A 16,341-nucleotide genomic window follows, 5' to 3' on the forward strand; every position below is an offset into this window, starting at 1 on the left:
AAAAAAAAAACGTTTATCAAAAAGGCACCTTCAAAATTTCATAATAAGTATTTATTTGCAGAAGCGAACCTGGAATTGTTGCCATAACAGCTGTTTTAAATATTACCATTAAAAATAGATAATTTTGGTGATCTGACATAGAACCAGTGGGAATAGTTTGTTCCTTAGGTAGCAGTGTGGCTGAGCATGTTCTTGGAAGAAGTTATTTTCTATCAGAACAGCACACCAGAAGTAATTTTAATTGGAACAGCAACTAGGTAAAGTAACAGTAGTTACAGCTGACCCCTTAGACATATTCTACGGAAGACCACTGGTATAAAGCAAATCCATAGATGACAATTTAGTTTGGACAATGCTATACTGCATTATTCTTACACCTCTAGAACTTCGTGATTCAAATTATCAAGTGAACTTTTTCTTTTTTAAAAATTTTGGTTTTGAACAAGAGACTAGGCTACACAAAAGGACGAGTTAAACAGAGAAAATGCAAGGCTTCACATAAGACAGACACCTTTCTATGCTCACACAAATATCCTAGTACAATGCCACAGTAAGGACACACATGCAATAGACAAATGAAGAACACTTTCCTGAGGTATACTGTACTTTTATGCCTTTTCCTCCGTTAGTATAACACTTATTTAAAAGCCACACAATTTGGCACATTTTATTTTATACAGCCCTGCAATACAATTTGCAGTCTAGAAGTGCCCTGACTTATTAGTGAATTTTATCAGTGAATTAGTGAATTTCCAAAGGAAACTTGCCAGAGTAAATTTAACATTAGGGTTGTCAGTAAGTGGGAAGAATAGTAATGCACCAAATGACCTCTGGGCTTATTCTGCCTGGAGAAGAACCATTGTACCAAATGACAGACCAAGTCTGCTGAAGATTATCGCTCAGTGTATTTACAAAAATATTCTCGTAAAGCCTGCACATTTGAGTGTAATTACATGGTATTCTATACAGCTTGAGCTGCCCTGGATACCCCCCGCAGGCATGCTGTCTGAGAACATTATATAATTACTCCTTCTACAATTGCACCTTGGGGTAGGGAACCAAATAAAATGTTTTTATATAGTTTTAGCTGCTTCTTATTAACTACCTAATCTGCGGTAGAAGTCCTGCCATTGCTGTTGTAACAGTAACAAGCTCGGGACTCCAGCTTCTTCCTCAAACTCTCTTTGGGAACCAACAGGACATAAGGTCCAAAACACGAGTTATTTTTCTTGTTTTCTGACAGATGCTGTAGTTTAAGCATAAACCTTAAAGAAAAAACTAGCATTACACCACCCTAATGAATAAACTGCATAATTATGCCAGGGAAGGGGTGTAGAAATGACTTCTGCAAATTTCAGCAACTTTAGGTGAGAAAACAAGCTCCTCACTGTTCTGACTAGTCATTTTCTAACACGTTGTACTACCAAAGCAGCACAGGCACTTTATGCAAATAATTAAATTCAGCATATAGTATTTTTGGTTTAATTTCCTGTGAATATCCCTAAGGGGGATTTTCCTTAAGAGAAAGGAACTACACGGTGGTTCTTAAGGCAACCATGGATAATTTTTGTCTTGTACAATGTTTTTAGGCTTAAAGGATACATATTCTCCTACCTAGTCCTTAAGTACTACCCAACTTTTCACCTTCCTCCCAACCCTCAGGATCCTGAATTCCACCATCTCACAATCACTGCAGCTAAAAATAAGCTTTTAAAAGTTCAAACTAAGATATGGTGGTTACTCTTAAACTGTACATTCAAGATGACTACATAAAACCTCTTCGCACTTTAAATTTAGCTCTTAACAAACATGTAATCACTATTGTTGCATGCAAAAGAAACATTAAGACAGATGCAAAACAAAAGTATGCAGTGTAACACACAGTGGAATGCAGGTAGCACTTTACCATTAAATCAATTCGTTATGTTTTTGTCCATACTCTTAGAGGAGACAGCAGCTTTCAAGCTAACTTGAAGCTCTAAGAATACCTTCCTTTGTAGTGATTGCCTGGGATGAACTGTACAAACTGAGCTACAGCAAAATTCTCATACAAAACATTAATGATGTGGCTTTAGTTGAAAAGGAAACTAAAGAATGGGAGTCCCATAGTGTCAAATACATCTAGTTGCTGAGCTATCTCAATACCTGTCCTCTTGGATTTGTACTTGGAAAGTACTTGGCAAGACTGCCTGTGCTGCTGACAAAAAATTGAGGCCCAAGCAAACAGCAGCAATTTTCAAACTTTATCCAGCACAACTTACCAGGTCCACTGTATTCCTTTTATTAGTTTCTCCTAAAGAGCTTGTGCAGAATGTCTCCCATCGCTCTCTGACCTCCTCTGGAAGCTCTACAGTAGGAAACAAAAAAGCTATGTAATACAATCAACAGCAAAAGCATCACTTAATTTTTAAATGTTCTTCTCTTGTGCTCTTTAAAAAAAAAAAACAAAAACAAAGCAATCAGAAATAATGTGAAGAACACACACTCCTAAAGACATAAGTATTAGTTCATCTTGTAAAGTCTAAACTAAGCAGTTCAGCATCTCTTTACATTTAGTTCAAAGCTCTGAAACAATTCAGGAAAGTTTGAAAAATACAAACATGTTTAAGGATGACTGATTTTAAACAGAGTATGTCAAAATATTCTTTTTCTATCCAGAAACTGCCTTTCATTTTTAAAGTTTGATTATTTCCTAAAAATTTGATCATGGAAGACACAACAAGAAGCTTAAGAGTATTAACATTACCTTTAATAAGCTGTTGGACTAGTGTACTGTTAGGGCCCTTATCTGTACTGTGCACAATACAGTTTGCTATCCTTGTCAGATGACCCATATAACCATGCCGTCTTCCTCCTTCAGCCCTGCAAGATAGAAAAAGAACTTAAATACCTGTACTCTGAGCAACTGTGCTACTATATTTTGTTATAAAACATTCTACCAGGGTCAGGAAGTTAAACAAGAAAGACCTATAACCTACCAGTTCCTAAATGTAAGAGCAGTATTCTAGAACTACAGTTTCACAAAAATACTTGAGAACTTAAGGTACAGATGTCTAGGTTACACTGAGCCAATCTAGAAGACCGACAGGCATATAACTACCAAGGAAGTACAGAGCATCTGAACAAATTATTTCTGCTTTCACATTTGTGCATGTGGAAAAAATATAAAGCATTATCAAGATGAAGACAAAATTAGCTCCTAGACCTTCAGACAGATGCTTTACCCTTTCAGGTGAGGGCTAAGATTTTTTTTGCCTGATACGAAGTTCCAGACAGGGTTAGCTGCTTGGAACTTCCATCTTTTTACAATCACACGTTTTCAGGAGGAATTCCACTGCTGAGGTCCTGCCTTTTACATAAGTGCGTTGCTCTCAAGTATGTGATTTGCTTTGATGTGTTTATTAAAAATTATCAATTGCTTACTAGAGAAAGATATCTTCTTTCCCCCATTCTCTTAACCCATCTTCAAGTACAGAAACATACCATAAAGTTTTAACTCTACAGACAGTTGTAAAACCTTACACACTGCAAGAATTACAGACTTGATTGTATTCTGAAATGGTGATATGGAAAAGTATTAAAGTGATACCAAAAAGATGACCTGAACTTCAGGCATTACTAAAAGAGAAACTGAAGAACTCTGGAAGACTCAGTATGTGTGAAAGATTTAATCCCAATATTAACATGTGTTTAGAATGTAATTATTCAATTTATTACCAAGTAAAGTGTACTTCCAAATACCACTAACAGTATTGTGATAAGTATTTCATATACTGGATATTTCAGAGAAGAGGTTCTTAAGATGAAACAAGACAAACGCAAGAATATTCGTTGGTCAGTATTTCTTGGTCAGCTCAGTTCTGAATTGATTATACATATCGCAACTCAAATTCTATTTAGACAATTGCAGGAAATGAGAGCGCTAGTTACTCACTGTTTCTTCTCATTCGTCTCCCATGCTTCAAGTATTCGTTCTATTAATTGGCACTTATGGAAGAGCTATGAAAAAACACAAAGTATACTTAACAGCTGTAATGTTAAGTGGAACACTACTACGCATTGCAGGGTTGATTTTAACAAATCCTGATGTCTTATAAGACAATTGATTTCAGGTTTAGGATAGATACTTTCATTAAACGGTTCAAAGTTCATAAGCAGTTGACAGATCCCAAACAGAAACCTGAAGGTTGAACCTATATCAATTTTTTTGAATCATCAACTACATCAACTTCCTTTTGAATGCAGCTGCTGTATTTTATGAGTGTACAACTACTGAAATAACAATTTTAATTCTTAACAAGAAGAGGAAGTACTTGCAACCTTGCATACTTGCTCACTTTGACAGCAGAAAGAATCCATTCCACAGCACTTCTGGGTTTAACAGCCTGTACTGACACGTAAAGAAAACCCAAAAGAGTCTTATTCTTCGTTCTACATAAAATATAGCCCAAGCTTACTTTATGAAAGAATAACTGCTACCATACCTTGGTGAGAGGAACGTTCAGCGAACTCCTCCCGAAAACAAAACTTACATGTTTCAGTAAAAGATTGTCCCCAGTGGAATCCTGATCTGTAATTGTGCCATTTTCTGTGCTTTCAAGAGGACTTGCAAGAATCAACGCAATACAGATTTCTACTTGAGTATGCAAAAAGTTATTCCACGTATACTTAAAGAACATATCCTGAAAAACAAATTCAACAGGGTTCACTCAAAGCAGGGTCCTTTCAAACATAACTAAATCTTACCCCAGCAAGTAATTTGAATGGCAACACAAGCAAATTCTTCAAGTTTTACAGTAAGTAGCATCGTACATGATAAAGTGTGACCTACACAAATTTTAATACTCATGCTTGCTATTATCAGAACATAAGGACTATCATACAGGATGAGAATAACCCAAATAGATTTATCCTGGGAGCAACCAATAAAGCACTTCCAGATAAAGACAAGGCTGCAATGATATTCCCCTCTTAATTCTTTCTGCTAGCTGCAGCCCTGAGAGTTCCCAAGTCAGAAATGCTATTTATGACCTTCTTAGTCCTTAAGTTTCTTTTTTGAATTCACCAAGGACTTTCAGTATCTACAATACCCTTTGGGAATGTGCTCCTCACCTTAATGAGATGCCTTACATCATCTACCAATTTTATTCTTCTATTACAGAAAGCTACCTCAGATAATCTAGATGCAGTTAAGTATGAGAATACTTAACATCTTACACAAGACAAAACTGAGGCTGAGAGACAAAATTTTGACCGGAAAAAGCTATTTTAGTTTTGCAACTCTGCTTAAAAGCAGAGGTTCACATACTGTATTTGAAAACTACAGTATAAATTCCAGCGTGTCTTGCTAGGTATTTGTCAAATTATGCCAACATTTGAAGATTTTGGTCAACCTTAGAATGTCTGCTACAGTTGAAGCCTGAGTTAGGAAGTACTCAAAGTGTAAATGTCAGGCTAGGAGTTTGCTGTGCAACAGTTTGCTTTCAAACAGTTTTTAAGCATACAAGCTACCAGGATAAACTGTCCCTTTATAGGGCAATGCTAAGATCCCATTTAGTGTTCTACATATTAAGAGACAGAAAGAGGTTTTGAGGGAACATCTTAGGAAAAGGATAAAAAGGTAGGGAAGCATTGAACACAGCTGAAAACTTGAGCATACAGATGAAAAATAAGCTTAAGAAAACCACTCCAAGAAAATCGTGTATAAGGTGCAGAAAATTCAATCAATGAGAGGAAAACACTGGCTTCAGATATATGAATTTAACAGTAAAATTAGGTATCTGGAATTCTCAAACAATGCACTAGAAGTCAGAACACAAACAGTCTGAAAAGTTATGTTGGAAATATATTACAAGTTATCTGCATTGACAGAGATAAGATCTTATTAGCATTTCACAAAGATAAGGCAGCAGAAAGTTCTTACCAGTATAACTCCTATGCTGTTAAGCTCTATAAGTTCCTGATTCACACTGCTCATATTTGTCTGTAAAAGGCTAGATATTAATCTAATCACATTTAAACGTGTGTTCCCCACAGGTGGATCCAATACACCCCAGGTTGTCTTCATGACACTTTTCTAAAAAAAAAAAAAAAAAGATTATTTTTTGTCAAAAAAACTTGTTGCTATGCACAATGACAGAATAGTTCTTTAAAAGTGTACGCAACCAGTCTTTGAACAAGATCTTGCAAAAACTGAAAAAGCAACTTAGTTCTGAACACCATGGTTTATTTTAATTCTACAGACAGGGGGCAACGAAAGACAGCCACATGGAACCAATGGCACTAAAAACTGATCAGTAGCTGTAAGAGTTCAAAGTAGATGAATTCCATCCAACCTTAAAAAGGATTAAGAAATACTTACACTTCTCAGTGGTTAATCCAGGTACACAGCTACAGTTTACATTATCACAGTACTTGCAGAACAACTAGGTAGACAGTCTCTAAATGCATTATATGCCTCAACAGCTCTGACTTCATATTGCTTCACATACTTGAAAGCAATTTCAAACAAACTTCTTTAGTTGTGTGTAACATTAGAAGAACACACCGAAGCTCCACGTTTAGTCTCTGAAGGAGTTACTTCCAACAGCAAGAATCTCTTTCCATGCACTAATAGGTCCTTGTATTAAAATAAGCACCGTGGTTTTTACATCAAAATTTTAGCTGGCTGCCAGATGAGACCTGTTATCACCTAAGTATCATGCCAGTCAGAAAATCTGGTGTTGACTACTTTAAGAGCTAAAAATCTACCAACAAATATGCAAGGAGCAAGGGAAAGTCATTATGTAAATGTCTTTCTTCCTATATTAAAGCACAAACACTTTTGGACAAGGAGACCACCTAGAAATCTACTATCTTCCACACTACTGGATGTCATTTTGGCATCCAGTACCTAACCAGTGCCACCCTTGTGTCAAAAGTGGCAGACAACCTGCCAGTTCAATTACCTAAGGCAAAATTTAAGAACATGGATAAGATGCTCATTTAACTAGTGCTTAAAAAAGTAGTCAATAACTTCACTAAATGATTTATTCAAATGCTCAGTACTCCAATCACCAGAGAACACTAAGTATCTTATGACCTTACTTTTAATGTACATCTTGTTACAAGAAAGATTATTTGCATTTTTCGTCTCTTCTGCACTTGAAAGCTTAAGGTCTCATCTTTTCTAGGCCAAAACAGCCTTTACCACTACCTTGTTTCCACCACCACCAAACCTGTCTCTTATCTGAACTTTAAGCTTCTGATCATTTTCACTCTGACCCTCAGGTCCTTTACTCCTACACATTAGGGCACCCTGAACTGAACTATGTTTCAGCTGAAATTCTGCTGGTAACAACTGCGTGGAAAAAAATAAATGCATTATAGGTGAAATCCCTATTCATTCAACATGTCATGTTTATCTTTTGCAACAACATGACATAAGTTGATTACCATAAAAAAGTCAGTTAAAAAAACATGAAGAATTCAGCATGCCTGGAGTGCATGGTACATGCAGTAGAGCTGATCTACTCTGGGTTCTGGGCAAGTCCAGAGGAAATGTGCACACACTGACAGTCTTGCTTCATTTCATTTGGCAACAAAAGATTTCACTTACTTTTGGAGGCTCAAGTAGGAGTTCATGGAAGGATGAAAGTCGTGCTTTTATGGCTTCTAAAACACTTTTATTGACAGAATATGTTGAATTGCTCATGCCTGGAGGACAGATCTCTATATGGCCTTCAAATCTAAAACACAGAAGCAAAGTCTAGTATTAATATCCAAACTAGTTCTAGAACAACTCTAAAGCTATGATTCTTAGTGTCACAGTTTTAAAGGCATGAAAATAGAATTAAGAGGAGGGCAAACCCAGGAGATTACAAATATAAATCAAGTGTGAACTAACAGCAGAACAAGATTCTTCCAAACACTAGGCCTAATATATTTAGGTTTATCATGCTTAAAGTCTCCAGTTTGGTTTTCAGCTATTGAGATTAAACTTTACGGCTGTTCTATTCCTTCTTTTGTGGCAGAGAAAGAGCTTCACTCATCTATCAAGCCTCTGTTCACTAGTTTCTCAAACTTATAAGAAGATCCCAAATTAAAAAAAAAAAGTGAATATCCAGTCACTACACTGTACACAGGCACTCTATTCGTTGTGTCCAAGAAAAAAAATGATGAAATGAAATCAGTCTTATCTGACATGTGGCAATTAAACTAGGTTCTGGAAAACACCGTGGAAAGACCAGTCATCCAGAGGAAGTGCAATAACACTGCTCGTAACAACAATCACACAGTTTGCTCTTTTACTACTACACCTGTAAAAGGCCACTAAAATGGTTCCGTCATAACTACATGGAAGGCACTTCACTTACTATTGTTGAGCAACAGCTTAGTTAAATTAAGCAGCCATAAGTACAAGCAATAAACACACTTACGTCTGTCGTCTTGTCTCAAGTAAGGTCAGTAATATTTGGATTGCACTGACTATTGCAGATTCATTTTTTTCTTTATGAAAAATATTTGACAGCAGCTGCTCTATGATTTCTCGCCTGAAAAGAAAATATTGGCATCAGACATAACACTTCTTTAGGATACAGCTGTTAAGAGAATTAGCTACTGTTTGCCCATGTGAAATTAGAGAACAGGATAATGAAATAAAGTCTGTTATTTCAAGCCACCAGGTGCTGCTAGGACAATCATTCCCCTGTGACATCACTACCCCAATCATATTTCCCTACTCCCTCTCTTGATCTATTTTTTGTTTTGTTTAAAAAAAAAAAAAAAAACTATCCCTTTTGGTACTGTTGGTTGTCAGTTTTCTCAGATCAAAAGACTCAGCACATCATACAGCCATGTAAACCTAAACCTAGAACCTGCAAAACAAAGAAGGTGACACAGAAAAATCTCTGGTAGAAACAAACTTCACTTAAACGAGAGATCAAAGCCTACGTCCCTTATGTGTATTCTACATGGTATCAAGCTAACCTTCACATGTTTACACGTGTGATAACTAACTTTGACAGCGCAAGAAATATTTTAGCATTTCTCAGGCAGAACCAAGACACTAGAATGAGGAAATCTTAAGTGAAGCCAACAAAGAAGTCATCCAGGTGGGCTCCACTTACTTGCTGAGCTATTTTAAATTGCACAGATAACAGTTAGCCAAGAGAAGTCATGAGCAAAAGGAAGCTTGCAACTCTAAAGAGTTGCAAAGGTCAGAAGTTAAATAACAGTGCTCTGATGAACTGAGAAAAGGTCAGAAATTCAAACTAACTTACTTCTCTAGACTTGCAAGCAGTGGATCTGGTTCTGAACTGTTTTGTATTTGTAACATCTGGTCTCTGCTTAGACGAATAATTTCACAGAGTGACTGTGATGCATTTGAATGTCTCTGGAACAGAAAAATAAAGCATAGATTAACAACATGCTGGACTAGAATTCTTCATTAAAAAGCTGCATTAAAGAAGCTTGGACTAGAGTCTCCTAACAGGAGACATTTTAGACAATAGCTTTATGCCATATCTAAATCTTAGCAAGACAAAAAAAAAAAACTCAAGTCATGAGACAATTGATTTTCACTATTAAAAAGGCAAAGCATTACAGCTGAATCTCCAAACAATACTTAGTCTGCACTAGACTTGGATTACCTGATAAACTGTGCAGATCCTAAGGAAGGGTGGGAGAGGGAAGAAATCAGCTCTCCACAACCCCAGACTTCCACACTCTTAAATAACAAAATCAGGTTATTAAAAAGAAGCAAGCAGAAAATAGTAAGGCTAAGAGTTTTAACACGCTATTTTACAGCAACCTGCTGCATGGATGTATCCAAAAGAGCAGACCAATACTTACATCTTCATCTTGAGATGGATGTACAATTTCCACCAGCCGCTGGATAATTCTCTCCTCATTTAGCCACTGTAAAAGTGTAGACATCAGCAGGAATGTTAACCAAATGAATGAATTAAATGAGTTAAAGGATTTACAAGAAGTAGTTTGAAAGCTGCCATTAATCATACTGTTGATATTTCTAAACAAGCACTAACATTACATCAGAAAAAAAAGGATAAAAGCAAAATTAGCATTTCTGAAGAACCATTAAAAAAAAAAGATTTATTTACTATCGAGAGAAAACTCTTCCCAAAACACCTGCTGCGGTGGCAGAGGTGAACAATGGTACAAATTGTATAAACAGGTTACAAAGCATCTTTTTGACAGTTCACAAGTCAAACAAAGGTATCTGAGAAGTTTTACTCACATTTAACACTTCTTGCCTGGGCTGTGGAGGTTCTATGCAAGTCAGTAGCCTGAGCAACAAGTCCATGATAGCAGAGGTCCCTATGTGCTTAATAACGAGGTCTACAAAATCATGTTTCTTCTTTAAAAAATCCACAATCTAGAAATTAACAAGAAAGAAGCTTGCAATAGTTTACCTGTATTTTACATGGTAAACTACAGCATGTACATTTCAGTTTCTTTCAGTTACTAAAATGAGAAAATGAATGAGAACTTTGTAAATACTTCTGCCACTTAGCAGTGCAAGGCACGGTAAAACAGTGCATAGCAGCTGAAGTGGCACAATACAGATCTGTCTACGTGGAGTATGTCTTGGGCCTTCTCGCCAGTCCAGGCTGCTGACCATAAACTACTTAAAAATCTACAGTCATTTTTCCTTTTTTGTATGAATTCCCACAACTCCTGGCTCAGGGATTGAAGCAGACATAGTAAAGCCTTAACATAATATACTTTCAAAATGAAAAACACAGAACAGGGTCACAAATGATTTGCTCAGGTACCAGAGTCAGCCATGCCAGCTGTTTGCAGTGTCACACAAACACAGAGGAGCACTGCATTTCTGGATGAGGATTACAAACGTCTCTCACCTTTTTTTTTTTTTTTTTTAATGACAGTCTTCCACAAAGGATCAGACCCACTCCCACTGATTCAGTTCAGTGATCTTCAGCTCTAACAATAATTTAATGAAGACACCACCACGCAAATACTAAGCTAAGCTAGGACAGAAAGTAAGCACTGGCACACAGGCAGTTACTGTTGCACAAATAGCTCAGGCAAATCTGAAACTGTTAAACCGGAGAGGTTTTAAATACTTACCTGTTCTGGTTTTCTGCTTATAAGAATACTTAGCACCTTGCTGAAGAAACTGGCAAGTAAAGGGTTTAGAGGAGATTCATTTAAGAGGAAGCTGTACAGTTTCATAAGTAAGGATTCTTCTTCTCCCAGCCTATCGTTGATCTGTGAGACATCTGAAGTAAGCAGCTCACAGGATATGTTTGGATATCTGGGGAAAAGGAAGAGAAGTGTACATATGTATATCTCCATTCACTCATACTTCAAAGAAGGTACACCTTCAGCTTTTAAATCAGAACCTGGTAGGGTTTCTGACCAATTTTTCAAGAATAGCTCTGCACTAATAAAAAAGCAAACTACTACAAGGTAACAACTATACATTCGGGCTACAAGCTGCATTCTTTCATTTAGGAAATGGACTACTACATTCTTCAGCTGAAATAGGACAGCACTGGGGACGTAGGGAAAAGAAAGGTCAGGCTTTTATTTTAAAATCCACTGTTAAAGCCAGCTGTTCAAGTATTGACCTCTCATTTCAGAAAACTTTTTTTGGAAGAGGAAAAAGTTAGCTACCAAGAAATTAAGCAGGTTAGTAGTACCAGATTAATATTGCTCCATCCCCAGTGTCTACCCCTTTCCAATAACAAGGCTTACATTAAAAAAGTTAAAATCAATCTCTTCAGGATTAATACTTCTATACCTGTTGCAACTGTGTAGAGACTCACTGAGCTAGCCAAAGTCAAACAAAGCCTGCAAAACTAGTTAGTATTGCCAGATACAGGAACTTACTGGTTTTGATGGCCTCTTAATTACTGAGTGTTCTGAATTGTACCTCTGGCCCTGTGTCATGAAGCAGTACTATCACCCACTCATGCCAGAGGTAATTACGACAGCATCAGCAATTTAAGGCTTTTAAGTGAAAGACGCTGCTATTTTAAACTCAGCTAAAAACACTCAGTGGAGGTTTGGTTTACCAAAAACAGAGAACTGCAGCAGATAAGAAGGTACTCTATTTTTCTTTTTACATATTATCATAAGAAAAAGCAGCTTGCTGCACAGAAAACTGTAAAAGAGGCCAAAAGTGGTAGAAGTGCTTGTATACAATCTCTTAGATTAACTGTGAGTTTGAACCTTCTCAGCAATCTAGCAAGAGTCACGTCCATACCCAAATTTTTACACTTCTAGCTCCACAAAGGAAAACACCAGCAATCCGGTGTTAAGTATATTCTTACAAGGTGTGCTACAGTGCTATAAAATGCATCTTCAAAACAGCTTACTAACCGTCAACAAAACAAGGCTAAGCACCTAGCTATAGTACCCAGATAGGGGTATTCAATCAACTATTTCTACATGAAAATTATTATTTACATTATCTATTATTATCTACATGTAATTATTTTTAAATGAAAAAATAACAAAAAGACTCTTCATACAAGTTCTGATTTCTGTACTTTTTCTCTAGGCAGCAACTGGTTTTGGATGCATTTCTGGATAAGAGTTTTCCACTCAAAAAATATGCAAACATTAGAATGATTTAATTAAAGAGTTCTATAAAGCCCCTTCAAAACAAGCTTACTCAAAAGTTAACAGTACTATACTAAAGAGCAGCATGCAGGAATTCAAAACATTATCAAATTAACACTGGAGTAAATCACCCCTCTTTCTACCTTCCTAAGATACAAGTTCTTACTTGTATCGAATTTTTTCATCCATGTCTTGAGGCGGTTCTTCGATAATAAATGAAACTAAGTCTTCCAAACATTCTGACTTCAACAGAAACTCTATAAGTTTGCGATTCTGAGCCTTGCACTCTTGCAGGACGTCCTCTTCATCCATCAATTCCTTCAGTGTTACATCTTCTCTCTCTAGAAGTGTATCTATGTGCGATGACGAATGGAGATCAAATTTCCAAAACATGCTGGTCTGGATAAGAAGAACATATACAAAGCATTAAGCTTACACATGTATTTAAGCAGTATAAATACTTCATAGTAGTACTTCATAGCTTCTAACCCCAAAGGGACCTGCACACACAGAAGTTTTCTAGAACTTGAACAACACAACAGTAGATACTGAAAGATCATCACAAAGCTTCAAAATCAGACTTGATTAAAGGTGACTGATAAATATTTACTGGGTATATTGTAACACTCAAAATTAGCCAGCTCCAGGGTTTTTACTTGCATGAAAAGAACACTGATCTGCATTAAAGTAAAAAAGGTTAACTTTTAATAAATTTGTTCTTGCTACTCTGCTTCTGATCAACTTGCACACGCCAATCCACAGATTCTGAGCAACCCGTTCAGCAAATACTAGATCTGGCAGAAGATAAAACGGGCAAAGTATAAGCACACTAGTGTACCACCTCTGTCGCTGAAGAGAACACCTCTACAGGTGTAGGAATTATAATCATTTAACATGCAGGCAGCACACACCAGAAGTGTTGGAGCTAATTTCAGAGCAAGACTTACTATTTTACCATACCTCCCTCCACAAACTTGGAAAAAAAGGGACAATAAAGTTCCTTATGCAGATGCTTGAAAGGCCGGTGTGCCCAAGTAAAGAAACATCACAGAAGGTTAACATCAGCATGAGCAATCTAACTTTTCTTTATAAAAATACTCCATATGAGTTTTGTTTCTTTAAGACACCTTGCAAGCAGCTGCTCCTGAGACAGGTATGCTATCAGAAAAGAATATTTCAGTCTTAAATCCAATAAACTCCTGCTTTCCCTTCACTCTTGTTAAGGTCACTACACGCATTTGCTCCATTCTCCCCTTTAAAACGAGGCTTTTACATGGCAACACTTAACCTCTGATAAAGCATCAGCTAGTCTTGTATGAATGCAGAATTTGAGAAAGTGGATTGAAAGAGATACCAGATATCAGTAAGCAAGAGTTTTCCCTACAGCTGTAAACAGCATAGTTTTAAGCAGTACTCAGAGAGAAAACAACCATTTTTTGCTCCTTTAGTAACCATCTTCCAAGTGTGAAGGATTTAGTTAGTGTTATTTACTGCTGAAAATTAGTAACATCATCAGGTGGGTGGACATTTGGTTACCAACAGAGAACATCAGTGAATTTGAGCAAGAACACTTCTGCAAACTGCCATTTGATATGCAGAAAGTGAGAGTTTATAGACAATAATCAAACCGTGCTTTTGTTATACCAACTCTTATGACAACCTACAATACCTAAAACAGAAACATTTAATCCTTACTCAAACTAAGAGGCAGATAGTCCCCTAACAAGTAACTACGAAGAAAAAACATTTTTTGCCTCAGTTTTTTATGGCAATGACAGATCATCAGATATTAGGAAAAATTTCTTCACTGAAAGGATTGTGAAGTATTGGAACAGGCTGCCCAGGGAAGTAGTTGAGTCAATATCCCTGGAGGTCTTCAGAAAACACGTAGATGTAGAGGTCGGTGACATGGTTTAATGCTAGACATGGCAGTGCTGGGTTAAAGGCTGAACCAGATGAGCTTAGAGGTCTTTTCCAACCTAAATGATTCTCTAATCTTGGGCTGCCAAGCCCTCAGAGTTAGAAGACCATGACTGGGGGAAGAGTAAGCAACTTTCCATCTGTGGCCACCAAAATTGTGAAGGACCAGCGTATCAGCTCAACATAAGTCTGTGGGGCCTGATGGGATTCACCTAAGTGCTGGGGCAGTTGGTAGATGTCATAGCTGGACCCATCTCAACAATTTACCAGAAGTCTTAGGAGGCTGGGGAGGTCCCTGCTGACTGGTAGCTAGCCAATGTTATTCCCATCTACAAAAGGGGCATGAGAGAAGACCCAGGAAACAACAGACCTATTGGTGTAATCTCAGTCCCTGGAAAAGCTAGGGAGAAAATTATCCTGGGTGCTGATGAAAAAGCATTTAAAAAACAAAGCTATCATCAGGCAGAATCAGCATGGGTTCATGAAGGGGAGGTACTGCCTTAATAATTTGGTTTCCTTCTGTGATAAGGTCACCCTCTTGGTGTAGAGAGGGAAGGCAGCAGATGTAATCTTTCTTAATTTTAATAAGGCCTTTGATAATGTTCCTCACAGCATCTTTCTGGACAAATTGTCCAACTTCAAGACAAATAGGTTCATGCTATGCTGGGTGTTGAAACAGCTTAACAGCAGAGCTCAATGGATCGTAGTGAATGGGACCATAACTGGCTGGCAGCTGGTCACTAGCAGTATTCCCCAGGGCTCAATTCTAGGGCCAGACCTGACATTTTTGTCAACCATCTGGATGCAGGACTGCAATGTGTCTGCAGCAAGGTTGCTGGTGGTACTAAACTAGCAGGTGCTGCTGACTCCCTGGAAGGGAGAGAGGCCTTGCAAAGGGAGCACTGGGCAATTATCAGTGGCAAATAATTCAACAAAAGAAATTGCCAGGTGCTGTACCTGGGACAGAGTAAGGCCAAACACAGGTACAGACTGGGAGACAAGCGGCTGCAGGGCAGCTCAGCAAGAAGAGGTCTGGGGGTGCTGATCAGCAACAGGCTCAATGTGAGCCAGCAGCGTGCCTGGCAGCCAAAGGGCAAATGGCATTTTAGGATGCATTAAACCCAGCATAAACAGCCAGTCAAGAGGTGATTCTCCCTCTGAATTTAGCATTGGTGCAACCCCACCTTAAAGATTGTGTGCAGTTCTGGTTTCCACAAAGTAAAAGGGTCCCTGAAAATATCCAGAGGAGAGCAGTTGATCTAGTAATAGGGCTTGAAAGTATGTCCTATGAGGAGAGGCTGAGGACACTTGAGTTGGCTAGTTTGGAGGAAAGAAGCCTAAGAGGCAACCTCTTCTCTCTAATAACCAGTGAACATGAAGGAACAGTACAAAGCTGCACTGGGGGAGGTTCAGCCTGGACATTAGGAAAAACTTCTTTACCATGAAGGTGATGAAATACTGGAACAGGCTTCCTAGAGCGTTTGAAGCCCTCGCCTGTCAGTGTTTGAGGTATTTGGATAATGCCCTCAGTACCTTCATTACTGTTTCAACTTTTGATTAGTCCTGAAGTGCTCGGGCAGTTGGACTAGATGACCTTGGAAGGTCCCTTCCAACTGAACTGTTCTACTAGGACAGCATTAAGCATTTATTTAAGGTCAAGTGGATTCAGCATGCCTACCACAGCTACATAGAACAGGGAAGCGTCAAATTTAGCCCTATAATAGTCAAGATAACAGAGATAAATCCAAGGATCCAGGAAAACTCTTATGATTCTCTTCATTAGAAGACTTTCAGTATTTGGCTTAAAAATTAGAGTAAGCCTTTTATACT

At 37.8% G+C, this 16,341-nt stretch overlaps 1 protein-coding gene across 13 annotated transcripts in view; it reads right to left on the bottom strand.

Moving 5' to 3' along the window:
• The window catches only part of PPP6R3 (protein phosphatase 6 regulatory subunit 3), a 58,532-nt gene that overhangs the window by 20,545 nt on the left and 21,646 nt on the right, over positions 1-16,341 (bottom strand). For all 13 annotated transcript variants that reach the window (XR_014693593.1, XR_014693594.1, XM_084521089.1 and 10 more), the window contains 12 exons: positions 12,758-12,990; positions 11,092-11,278; positions 10,238-10,375; positions 9,832-9,897; positions 9,261-9,373; positions 8,418-8,531; positions 7,598-7,727; positions 5,924-6,076; positions 4,533-4,682; positions 3,935-3,999; positions 2,747-2,862; positions 2,262-2,347 (listed from right to left, as the gene is read on the bottom strand). Coding sequence is in view for 11 of the 13 variants with exons in the window: in XM_084521083.1 (XP_084377209.1) it covers positions 2,262-2,347; positions 2,747-2,862; positions 3,935-3,999; positions 4,533-4,682; positions 5,924-6,076; positions 7,598-7,727; positions 8,418-8,531; positions 9,261-9,373; positions 9,832-9,897; positions 10,238-10,375; positions 11,092-11,278; positions 12,758-12,990 (1,551 nt within the window). In the remaining 2 variants the exon portion in view is untranslated. The remainder of the gene's footprint in view (positions 1-2,261; positions 2,348-2,746; positions 2,863-3,934; positions 4,000-4,532; positions 4,683-5,923; positions 6,077-7,597; positions 7,728-8,417; positions 8,532-9,260; positions 9,374-9,831; positions 9,898-10,237; positions 10,376-11,091; positions 11,279-12,757; positions 12,991-16,341) is intronic.

Source organism: Aythya ferina, assembly GCF_964211825.1.
Source record: "Aythya ferina genome assembly, chromosome: 5".
Taxonomy (NCBI): domain Eukaryota; kingdom Metazoa; phylum Chordata; class Aves; order Anseriformes; family Anatidae; genus Aythya; species Aythya ferina.